A 13365-nucleotide genomic window follows, 5' to 3' on the forward strand; every position below is an offset into this window, starting at 1 on the left:
TGCCTAGGCCAACGTCATGCCTACTCCCCAGGAGCACCCCTGTGGGATTGGCTGAGGTTTCTTTCCTCTGCCCAGTCCTGTGTCCCTCACTTCCCCACAGATGTTGATCTCAAGGGCATTCCCTCATAAATTTCCTGGACTCAAATCTCTACTTCAGAGTCTTGCTTCCTGGGGAAGCCAAACTTTGACATGTGTTGATGGACATTTAAAGGTTACTTTCATTTTTTTCACTATGATAATACCACAAACACCACATGTGCAAGAATTTCTTTAGAACAGATTTCTAGAAGAGGTCATGCAGGGTCAAAGGGCACATTAAAATTCTGACAGATACTGCTATATTGCCCTCCAAAGTGGCTTTACCAATTAGCACTCCCAAATGATTGCTTTTCTAGAACTTTAATTTTAAGTGAGCAAAAATGCATGAGGTTGATGTGTTAGGTGAGAAACTGGGCAAAGCCCCCAAATAATGGTGGTGAGGATGATGATAAACAATGGACGACACTTGTTATGATGTGCTTACTTTGTGCTAGTTATTGTACCAAGTCCTTCATCTAGATTTGTTATTTAATCTTCACAACAAGCTTGTGAGGCTTAAAGAAGTTAAGTACTTGCCAAAGGTTAGGGAGAAGTAGTGGAGTCTAGATTCCATCCTGGATTTGTATGACTCCAAAGAATTCAAACACTTATCCACAGTGCTATCAGCCTCTTGGACACCTCACGATAGATCATTTCATGGCCAGGCTAATTTGGAATTCTTACAAACTGCAGTATTTGGAAACAGACCTTTCTGACTGTGAAAATAGAAAGGTAACTTTCTTCTGAGCCCCATAGTAGCAGAGACATCTTACCTACATTGCTGTCTCTGACACTGGGATTTAATACATATGTTTTTAATATAAATAAACACTGGAAACTACTAAGGATCACTGGGGATTTAAAGGCAGTAGAAGGGTAGACAAAGCCTCCCTCTTATGCAGGGCTATGCACTTGACTGAGTAATTAGGGAATTCAATTAGCTGCTTAAGACTGAGCTACAGAGTTTAAGGGGAACAACATTGAAAGAAATAACACAGATACAGAAAATGAAAGAAACCCAGAGAAGGAAAAAATTAGAAAGCTCTCAAATGAGTACAAGAGCATAAATGAAACATCTGTACTTAGATGTTTAAAATAGGCTTAGAAACCAAATGTCACATTTTTCAGTATTTAATTATTCAATGTAGGCAGTGGAAGGGTAAAAGAAATAAAGACAGCTGTGCTCATACAGAACAAAAATAAAATGGTAGGGCTTCCCCGGTGGCGCAGTGGTTGGGAGTCCACCTGCAGATGTGGGGGGTGCGGGTTCGTGCCCCGGTCCGGGAAGATCCCACGTGCCGCGGAGTGGCTGGGCCCGTGGGCCATGGCTGCTGGGCCTGCGCGTCCGGAGCCTGTGCTCCGCGGCGGGAGAGGCCACAACAGTGAGAGGCCCACACACCGCAAAAAAAAAAAAAAAAAAAAAAAGGTAAAATAAATATGAAAGGTAAATATGGTTCAGAAAGTAAACAAGAAATAAAACTGTTTTTTCAATCGGAAAGAGAGGAGATTTTGAAGAATTTGAGAAATACCCACTAGCTCTGGCTTAGAACTAAATGACGAAGCTCAGAATAATTTTATTCTAAAGAGAAGCAGATTGTACCAGCTGATATGATTACATCATAGCTCTTTGCCTCCAATAGCTGTTGAATAATAATAGTGTTTACAGGGTGCTTGCCATGTGCTAGACCTTAGGTCAAGAGATTGGTTTTACTTAATTCTTACCCTAACCCTATTATCACTCCTATTTCACAAATGAGTAAGCATTTGTAGTAACTTGTTCAAGAGCACACAGCTTAATGAGAGGCAGAGCTAGAATTCAAACTCAAGACAGTATGTTTCCAGAGCCCAAATTCCCAAGCTCTGTGCTCTCCTGAAATTCTCCAGCTGAGTGACATAACCAAATGAGGCTCTACGTCACCAGTTAGGGAGTATGACTGAGATGCATGAATCATAAGCTTCCCTTGTCCTCCTTGGCAATAGATGGATGCTATTCCCTTAAGAAATGTGGGGCATTTACTTTTAAGGATTCAAGTTTGCAGTGCCTCATTTAAATGAGCAAAGATTTATAGACACTTAAGGCAAGGCAGACGTGCAAAGAACAATGACAACAAAAACCACCTCCAAAAATAAACCCAACAAAATTCTTTAAAAATTAAAACTTTGATCTTGCATGTAATTCTAAGGCATCTATTAACTATATTCTAGTCGTATGTTACAGAGTAAGAGTAAAAACAATGGCATTCTTAAGTATTTAATTAAATATGAAGAGAATTCTGTTGAGTGAAGCTAGTGATTGGAAGCGGTCTATACTTTTAATATAGAGCACATTATTTACCTTGATTTATAGCCTTGGAAAGCCATTTAATCTCTTTCTCAATTTCCCTATCTCTTCCAAACTGATATAACTTGGAGTTGAGGGGAAAATTAATAAGAACACATACAGAACCCAAACAGTTATTTGAACTAATGCTGCCTGACAGGTGAGCTATTTTCTTTTGTGCTAAATTATAGTACTGAGCTGCATTTAATAGATTTTAATCAAATATGAAACATACCTTATGAAAAATGCTTCAAAACTAATATTATTAGTTCTACCATCACTTTCTACTTTTATACTCACTTCCCCTGGTCCTATTCACTTTCCACTCTGACTTCCAAATCTCTCAACGTCACCAGAGTCAGATCCTAGTTATAGTTACAGTTATAGTTTTGACTGGAGACCAGCAAGTTCACAACACACGCACGTGTACACACACACACACACAGAGTCATTTGGAGAAATAAACTAAAAAGAAAAATGCAGAGAACCATTTTTCCCATTATCACAGCTCTTGAATATAAGGATTGATATATTAACTACGTAAAAATTGCTTTAGTTCTAAAACTAAAGGTAGAAAATTTTAATCCACAAGAGCATTTTTAAAATGTGAAATCTTTTAGGTATTTTAAGGTCAGTTATAAGTGGTTCCTAAATAAATGAGTCTGCTTATAAACTGTCATATTCCTACAAAAATAAATACAGCGTATGATCATTCTCATTTGACAAGGAAGAGGTAATTCTTTTCTTTACAGGAAGAATTCTTCACTTTAGGGTATGTCTTGTTGCAGGAGTTACTGCACAGACACCTTGTTTGAGGAATTTAAAATATGATCCAGTTTATGTATGATATTTTAGGAACAGATTATTTCATAAATTATTTAGGTGTTTTTTAGAAGCAAACTTGCAAAAAACAAAGTCTAAAACACCAGAATTGCTTTTGAAAAAAGTACTGAAAACTGAAGTGCGAGGGCCGTGCAAACAAATCTGGAGGCTTATCCACACGACACAGACTGAGAACTTACGGGAAAAGAGGGCAAATTTAAGCCACAGCTGAAACGTGAAATTCTGAACGTGCCCTGTGATGAGAAACGACCACCATTTACGGTCACATGTTGGCTACAGCCTTGGCAGGAGGTTGCAGCCATGGCATTGCCTGGCCCTCTGACCTTCCCTCTGAACAGATGAGTGTTGTGAAGTAAGCTGATAGGCGATACGTGTTTAAGAAATCAAAATATTTTAGGATGCTATCTTAAAAAATCTACTCTAAACATAGAGGGCTTTATAGCCTAATGTTTTTGTGACTGAGATATTATTGGAATTGAGACTATATTGCTAAAGTCATAAAACATTTATTTGTGCTCCCTAAAAAAAATACCTAGATTTATCCAGGGGAATGCAGTGTGATATTTTATGAGAGGGCCATGCAATGAAATAAATGTGACTGGGATAGTTCAAACCAAGTTCACTGGGAGAAGGGCAGTGAAGAGAGCGAACTTTTATTACTCTCATTTTTGTCAAATGAATCTATGGTCTAAGTCATAGATTCTAAATACATTTTTAAAAATCAAAGAACAGAAATTTATTTCTAGAATGCTGAAATACCTGAAAATAAAACAACACTCCAGAGAAAGAGACGCTTATAAAAAATGTTATTTTGGTAATATCCAATAGGATAAATAAATTACTTAGTATTGCTAACATCAAGAAATAAACCAATGGAAAATCAGACAGTTTAGATTACGTTCATCTGATATGACTTTTATGGAAGTTAACATATATATATAATAAAAATTTAACTACTAAGATTATGGAAAATGAAAGCTTTAGACATGAAATGTCATCTACTATCTTTATAAAAGAAAGAAAAATATTAAAGAGAAACTTGCCTCTTTAAAAAGCATGTTCATTTTAGGTTGATTGAAAGTAGATGTCTTCTAAAATACTGTTCTTATTCATTTAGAACCATAACAGGTTGGAATTTACAACTAATTTACATTTATTCCCGTCACCCTGTAGCTCAAGATAGCTATTTAAAATGCAATATTTAATTAAAAGGGACAATCAACAGCCTATATCAGTCCTTTCAAAAATAAACTTGATGACATAAATCACAGCAAGGTCCTTTTTGACCCACCTCCTAGAGAAATGGAAATAAAAACAAAAATAAACAAATGGGACCTAATGAAACTTCAAAGCTTTTGCACAGCAAGGGAAACCATAAACAAGACGAAAAGACAACCCTCAGAATGGGAGAAAATATTTGCAAACGAAGCAACTGACAAAGGATTAATCTCCAGAATTTACAAGCAGCTCATGCAGCTCAGTATAAAAAAACAACCCAGTCCAAAAATGGGCAGAAGACCTAAATAGACATTTCTCCAAAGAAGACATACAGATTGCCAACAAACACATGAAAGGATGCTCAACATCACTAATCCTTAGAGAAATGCAAATCAAAACCACAATGAGGTATCACCTCACACCAGTCAGAATGGCCAGCATCAAAAAATCTACAAACAATAAATGCTGGAGAGGGTGTGGAGAAAAGGGAACCCTCTTGCACTGTTGGTGGGAATGTAAATTGATACAGCCACTGTGGAGAACAGTATGAAGGTTCCTTAAAAATCTGAAAACAGAACTACCATACGACCCAGCAATCCCACTACTGGGCATATATCCAGAGAAAACCATAATTCAAAAAGAGTCATGTACCACAATGTTCATTGCAGCTCTACTTACAATAGCAGGACATGGAAGCAACCTAAGTGTCCATCGACAGATGAATGGATAAAGAAGATGTTGCACATATATACAATGGAATATTACTCGGCCATAAAAAGAAACGAAATTGAGTTATTTGTAGTGAGGTGGATGGACGTAGAGTCTATCATACAGAGTGAAGTAAGTCAAAAAGAGAAAAACAAATACCGTATGCTAACACATATATATGGAATCTAAAAATAAAAAAAAAAAGGTTCTGAAGAACCTAGGGGCAAGACAGGAATAAAGACACAGATGTAGAGAATGGACTTGAGGACACGGGGAGTGGGAAGGGTAAGCTGGGACGAAGTGAGAGAGTGGCATGGACATATATACACTACCAAACGTAAAACAGATAGCTAGTGGGAAGCAGCCGCATAGCACAGGGAGATCAGCTCGGTGCTTTGTGACCACCTAGAGGGGTGGGATAGGGAGGGTGAGAGGGAGACACAAGAGAGAGGAGATATGGGGATATATGTTTATGTACAGCTGATTCACTTTGTTATAAAGCAGAAACTAACACACCATTGTACAGCAATTATACTCCAATGAAGATGTTAAAAAAATAAAATAAAATAAACTTGAGCTGCCTTCTCTGGATTTCTAACACATGATAAGCTCTTCCTTGGGAGTAGCTTTTGCAATATGGGGAGGCTTCATTAACCCTTTCATCTTAGTTATGAAACAACTTCTTTCAATAAATCATAGAACTGAAATACTCCACTGAGTGACTAATTTACGTAGCTAGGGCACTGGTTTTAAAAGTACAATCCATGGAATCCCAGGAGACACATTTTCCTTTCTTTTTTTCTTTTCTCAAGGTTTGGGCAAGAGAAATTTAACATTTTTAGGTTGCTTCCCGAGTTTAGTTTGGTCTCAAAATGGCTGAAGTGCTTACAGTTCATACCTTTCACAAACATTTCTAGAAATTCCTTTAAGGTATCTTTACCATTTTCAAATCCTGCTCTAATACTTCATTATAAATTTCCAGGCAATTAAAAAAAATTTCCAGTCTATAACTACAAACCGTTCTCCCAGTAGAATGAAAAAACAACGTAGCTGTAAACTTAGAGGGAATAGGCTATCTGCTGGGGAAAGAGAGGCCATTTTGTATTTCCTTAGAATTTACTCTGTTCAAATATCTGCAAAAACAGTCAGCTCTCAATTATTCATACGATGAAGAGTAACCTTAATTGCACTTGCCGGTGCCCAGTACCTTCCACTTAAAGAATTCGTACCGGGAGGGAGACGCAACGGGGAAGACATATGGGAACATATGTTTATGTATGACTGATTCACTTTGTTATAAAGCAGAAACTAACACACCATTGTAAAGCAATTATACCCCAATAAAGATGTTAAAAAAAAAAAAAAAAAAAAAAAAAAAAGAATTCGTACCTGCTTCCACACACAGTTGCTATGGCTTTGAAGCAGCCGGATGCGAGTTGGTAGGAACCAGTGTAGCATCGGTCAATTGCCCAATTGAAAAGATTTATTTGGTCAGGATTTAGTTCCAATAGCAAGACAACAACTTCACAGCCAAGTTGATGAACCTGAACACATGGAGGAAAGCAACCATTCACGCTTAATGAAAGATTATTCAAGGGAAAGACACAAAATCAAGCTTAGCGAATATCAATTGTGTAAAAGGAAAGCGAACACTAAACATTTATCTTGATTAGTTTTTATTCCAGGAATTCCTCTTTAAGAGGATGCAATGTTGCAACTGAAAACTGAAATGTATAAACTAAATTGGACTCAGTGTAAGTCTGTCATATAGGCTCCACTCATTCTCGATTTTTAACTCTGAAAAGGTGATAAAGACTTCATTGGCAATGTTTCTTTTTTGTATTTAAAATATTTTTGAAAAATACATGTATTTGGTTTAAAAAATTTAAATATATGAAAGGAGAGCCTTCATGAATGCCAAGTCTTTTAAGGAAAAAGATCAGAGGGAATATGTTTATGAGGCTTAATTACTAAATATATGGTGTACAGCTTAGCTGGCAATCTTTTAAAAAGAAATACAATATCAATAAGCTCTTTTGGATCGGAGACTTTCATATGAAAAGATTATCATAGACAGAATTAATAGGATCATTAACTGATGATTCTTGAAGCTACTGTTAAATACTGGATGGTCCCATTTGTCCAGGACAAGCCTGGTGTCTGGAGGCTATATTCCCCTCAGAAAGTAACATTTTCCTGCCTCTTCCTGAAGTTGTCCATTCTCCTGCCAGTAGCAACAAGGTGGAGAAGGAAAGATTATGCCTTGTTTGTTCTTATATTATAGGGTATGGGCCCAGATGGGAGCTATATTCTTTTCCTTTCTTTTGCTTTTTTTTTAAACTAAAAATCTTTATTGTGTACCAAAATTACCATTTTTTAAAATTAATTTTTATTGGAGTATAGTTGGGGAGCTATATTCTAATTGGATGGTCAAATATCATCAACCTAGTTCCCCATGGGCTTAAGTACTTAGAAGCAGATAAAAGCTGGTGATACTACTGCAAAGGACTTAAAAATAACATCTCATTAAAAACTTAGTTCAACTTGAAAGAAAGTCAGCAAGTTTTTATTGTGCTTTAGAAACTTTATAAAATGTAGATAGTATAATTCACAAGTAAATGGTGAGTTATGTTAACTAAACACACTAGTGTGAATACCAGAAGAAACCAGATCACCAGCACCACTGAAGCCTGCTCTGTGTATTCTCTTCATCACTAGCCTCTCTTCCTCAAAAGTAACCACTATCTGGATTTCTACCACCACTGGTTAGTTTGAGCTGTTGTGAACTCTGTGTAAATAGAATTATAGAGTATATAATTTTGTGTCTTTCACTCAACTTATGTTTAAAAGTCATCAACATTTATTCGTTTTCATTGTTGTATAGTATTCTAATTTATGATTGCTCCACAATTTATTCATTCTACTACTGATGAACATCTGGGTTGTTTCCAGCTTTTGACTTCATAATACTGCTTTGAATATTTCTATACATGTCTTACATGGCACATACTGGATAACCTCTTTCGTAAATTGCTTAAGTCTCTTGCTCATTTTTCTATGAGTGTCTTTACCTTATTTATTTGTAGAGGTCCTTTATATATTCTAGATAAGAAGTCTGTTGGCTTTATGTTGCAAATATCTTTTTTTACTCTACAGCTAGCCTGTTTACACTCATAATTGTGTCTTTTGGCGAACAGAAGTTATTAATTAGTCTCCCCTTATGGTTAGTAATTTTTGCATCCTATTTAATACATCTTTCCCTAACCCCAGGGATTAAAATAGCCTTCTGTTTTATTTTCTAGAAACTTCAGTTTTTCAGCTTTCACATTTAGATCTACAAACTATTTTTTTTTCAATTTTTATTTTATATTGGAGTATAGTTGATTAACAATGTTGTGTTAGTTTCAGGTGTACAGCAAGGTGATTCAGTTATACATATTCATGTATCTATTCTTTTTCAAATTCTTTTCCCGTGTAGGTTATTACAGAGCATTGAGCAGAGTTCCCTGTGCTGTACCGTAGGTCCTTGTTGGTTATCTATTTTAAATATAGCAGTATGTACATGTCAATCCCAAACTCCCAATCTATCCCTCCCACCTCCCATAACCATAAATTCGTTCTCTAAGTCTGTGAGTCTGTTTCTGTATAAACTATTTCTTCTTTTTCACTCATGATATCTTATTTTTTCTCTTCTAAAACACTGGCTAGGATCTTTAGTATAATGTTGATAGAAGTAATGAAAATGGGCTTCCTTGGTCATTCTAGTCTCAGAGAACACTTTCAATATTCACAATTTAGTGTGATGTTTACTACTGGGTTTTTTTTGTTTTTAAAGACACCCTTTATCAAACTAAGGAAGTTCTTTTTTATTCTTAGTTTCATTAGTTTCTCTTATGAATGAATGCAGAATTTTATTAATGCTTTTTCTGCATCTATTGAAATGATCAGATGATATTTCCTTCTTGCGACTTTAATATAATATACAAATGAATTGAACGACATTTGAATATTAAACCAATCTTGTAGTTCTTGAATAATCCCAACTTGATCATGATGAATCATCTTTTTAATATATCACTGAATTCAATTTTCTAATATTTTGTTTAAAGTTTCTGTATCTATGTTCATGAATGAATTTGCCTTTTAACTGTCTTTCTTGTTAAATTCTTGTCAGGTTTTAGTATGCGGGTCTCATAAAACATGTCGAGATATGTGTCCTCTTCATCTGTTTTCTCTTTGAGGATTTGCATTATATCAATGCAATCTGTTCCTTAAATGTTGAATTAATCCATAAAGCCATCTGGTCCTAAAGTTTTCTTTGTGGGAAGACCTTCAATTATAGATTAATTTTCTTTTTTACTTGTATGACTTCTGATTTTCTTTTCTTCTTGTGCTGTGTTTTTCTAGGAATTTGTCTATTTTATCTAAATTTTGAAGTTTATTGGCACAAAGATGTTCATATGTTCTACTTATTTTTAATATCTGTAGCATCTGTAGTGATGTCCCCTTACATTTCTGAGGTTGGTGACATACACACCTTATCTCTCTTAATCAGACTTGCCATGGATATACTAATTTTATTAGTCTTTTAACAAATTCAACTTTTGGTTTAAATGATCATTTCCAGTAATTTTTTCTCTTTAATTAGTTTCTGCTCTTATCTCTATTATTTCTTCAATGTACTTTGAGTTTGATATGCTATTCTTTTTCTAACTTCTTGAAATGGATGCATAGGTCCTCAGCCTTTTTTCTTTCCAATATATGCATTTAAGGCCATATTCTAAGCAAGGTTTTATTTAAAACCCACAAGTTTAGTGTGTAGTGGTTTCATTATTCTTCAGTTAAAAATATTTTTCACTTTGTATTTTTATTTATTCTTTGACTCATTGGTTATCTGGAAGAGCACTTCTTAATTATCTTCTTTATTACTGATTATTGGTTTAATGCCATTGTGATCAAAGAACAGAGCCTGTATCTTTCAATCATCTGAACTTTGTGGAGACTTGCCTTATAGCCTAGTCTATAGTCAATTTTGGTAAATGTTACTGTGTTTTTTATCCTGATGCATCATAGTGTAATGTGAACAACACATAAGCCTACAGTTCTGTGGCTGATGTGTGAAGAGACTGTGCTGTGAATGATGCTTAGACAGGTCAGTAACCCAACTGAGGCAGGATAACCAAGACATTTAAAAACAATGTATTTTTGGCTAGTACTTACTCGTAAATCTTGACAAGCCAGAATGTTGTCAAGCCACTTATACAGGTAGCCATCTGGGGAAAGGCCCACATTGTCAAACACTGGGCCACAGCACAACACTGCTGACATTGCCTGATGACAAAACAGAACACAACCTGGGATGACTGAATGGTACACAACTGACTTTAAAACACATACTACTAGATTTATAAATGATGAGGGTCTTTTTTTAAAAAAAATGTACTTATTTATTTATTTATTTTTATTTTTGGCTGCGTTGGGTCGTTGCTGCTGCGCGCAGGGCCTCTTTAGCCGTGGCAAGCGGGGGCCACCCTTCACTGCGGTGCACTGGCCTCACACTGCAGTGGCCTCTCCTGCTAAGGAACATGAGCTCCAGGCACGTGGGCCTCAGCAGTTGTGGCACGTGGGCTCGGTAGTTGTGGCTTGCAGGCTCTAGAGCACAGGCTCAGCAGCTGTGGCACAGGGGCCCAGCTGCTCCGCAGCATGTGGGATCTTCCCGGACCAGGGCTTGAACCCCTGTCCCCTGCATTGGCAGAAGGACTCTCAACCACTGCGCCACCAGGGAAGTCCCGACGAGGGTCTTTTAAAGCAGTTATTTCCACAAGATTTTAAAGTATTCCTTAGTAGATTCAATAAAAAATACCAGATTCCCAATTTTGTCTCTTTTTATAAGAGTTAAAACCCATAAATTGAACTTTGTAGACATGTAATTTTATAAATCTTTATAATGAAAGGCTGAGATATTCAAAACAAAATGACCATTTCACAGAACTTAAAATAAACTTACCAACAGCGACTTCAAGTGAATGAATTCTGCTTATGATAAATGTAGCTTTTCAAATTTTGTTTTGATGACAAATATTTAACTAATATACTGAACCAACAAACTTGACAAATACTTGACTGATACACTATGAAACCATAAATTACTAGATTACATCTTCCTTTAAACCATGAAACTAAAGCAAACTATGTAGAAATAAATAATTGTGATTCTTAATCAAAGATAAAGAAAATGAAGAATATGAACTTTAGTTCCTTTGAGGTGGGGAGAAAGCAAGAGAAGGGAAGATCTTGATTCACTTTGTAATCCGTAGGTCCAAATGATTATCAGGGCCATGGCTTATATTAGCTCCATAGAGTCAAAAGTCAACGTGACAGTTAGCAACTCCTGTGTATATGACTGAGACAATATACAGTTAGTTTTCTAAAGGAAATTAAGCTGTAAGGAATAATGGTTCTGAAAATGTTGAACAGTCCTAGTAGTGTAGAAACTTATTTCTGGGAGTCTTTAGGATAGGAGGAGACTAAAAAGGGAATATATATATTTTAAGCTGGAAATTAACTGGCAAGGCAGTTACTTAAAGGGTAAATGAGCAAAAACTACGGTTTTCATATAGTAGAAACCTTAGATAAAAGTGGGATCTTGGAAAAGTTTGGCATTTTGAAATTGTGAACACAATCGGAATATTTACATGTTTATACATAGCTATCTATTTTGTTTATGTATGGATATTTTAGAATTTATAGAGTAAGCTTATGTATTTATATACGTGTATATATTTGGTTTTTTTTGCATGTGTGCTTATATTTTATCATGTCATATTATATTATTTATTTTAATCGTATTTAAGGCATGGTTGTTTAAGGAAAGAGACCATCAATCTGACAAAAGTCATTCATGAGGCAAAGGTGACCTACCTTCAATGCACAATACTGGTATCTTGTAATCTGATGATTTCTATCACTGTAACGATCCAGAGGAGTGAACATAATGCTGAAGGGTCCTGCCCACTGGCTGAATAAGATGAAAAGATGGTGCCTCAGGCTTTGCTGGGGGAAGAGAAATCTTCGGTGGTGAACTAGAGAGAAAACAGAGCTAAGAGTCTACTAGACGGAAAAATACAGTGAATACAGTTTACGTTGCGATTAGGCATGATCCTTAAGTTTTGGGGAAAGGAGTAATTTCGTTTTCTAACTCAAGTTTTCTTTACATCATGAAATATGTATTTAAAAAGTCAAGCTTAATTTTCGTTCCTCTCCTCATGTTTCAGTCAACAGCACCTTGTCTCAGAGCAGAAAGCAGAGATAGAAGATGGACTCACAGACCCTGTTTTCTAAGCATTATCTAGAGAAACTGCAACACCTTCCACTCGGCTGCTGGTTACACATAAAACGTTCTCTTGACTGCTGCTGCGTCTTTAGGAAGAACTGTGAAACACAACGGATAGACTGTCTACCTCAAACAAACATTCTTTAACTGAAGAAGGCAAATCTTTTTTTTTTTTTTTTTTTTTTTTTTGCAATACGCGGGCCTCTCACTGCTGTGGCCTCTCCCGTTGCGGAGCAGGGGCTCCGGACGCGCAGGCTCAGCGGCCATGGCTCACGGGCCCAGCCGCTCCGCGGCACGTGGGATCTTCCCGGACCGGGGCACGAACCCGTGTCCCCTGCGTCGGCAGGCGGACTCTCAACCACTGCGCCACCAGGGAAGCCCAAGAAGGCAAATCTTAATTTAGGGTCATCAAAAATGAGGAGGATTGGTAAGAATGTTTTACAACATCATAATGTTAAATCATAATGAAAAAGTAGAAACAGATGAGCTGCAGCTTTTTGTAATTATGTCAAAACATGTTAATTCCAGCAATTAATTTTTATACCAAACTGACCAGCTACTTTTATTCTCTATGCTTCTATTATATGAAAATGTTTCAGACCCATTTGTTCCATGAAAAAAATCCCAATAATATAATTTCTTAAGCTATATAGAATTCTATACATAATGTGTTGACTGGATAGAGTTGAGAGCAGGAATATTGCTGAGATTATATGTTCACAGATTAGCACCGTGAGAATGAAAAAATAGAGCCTTTGTGAACTTTCCCTCTGGATTACTTCCTTTCTATGGAAATCATACAGGTTCATTTTCAGGTGGGAACCAAAACAAAGAACAGAAATAATGACGAGCACAAAGCCAAAGT

General features: G+C 36.3%; 1 protein-coding gene across 5 annotated transcripts in view; it reads right to left on the minus strand.

Moving 5' to 3' along the window:
• FRY (FRY microtubule binding protein) overlaps positions 1 to 13365 on the minus strand; it is a 425952-nt gene that overhangs the window by 86284 nt on the left and 326303 nt on the right. For all 5 annotated transcript variants that reach the window (XM_027116557.1, XM_027116555.1, XM_027116558.1 and 2 more), the window contains 3 exons: positions 12089 to 12249; positions 10388 to 10498; positions 6557 to 6711 (listed from right to left, as the gene is read on the minus strand). In XM_027116557.1, the coding sequence (XP_026972358.1) occupies positions 6557 to 6711; positions 10388 to 10498; positions 12089 to 12249 (427 nt within the window). The remainder of the gene's footprint in view (positions 1 to 6556; positions 6712 to 10387; positions 10499 to 12088; positions 12250 to 13365) is intronic.

This window comes from Aethalodelphis obliquidens, unplaced genomic scaffold (genome assembly GCF_003676395.1).
Source record: "Aethalodelphis obliquidens isolate GAN/ISIS:26980383/991018 unplaced genomic scaffold, ASM367639v1 scaffold16, whole genome shotgun sequence".
Taxonomy (NCBI): Eukaryota; Metazoa; Chordata; class Mammalia; order Artiodactyla; family Delphinidae; genus Aethalodelphis; species Aethalodelphis obliquidens.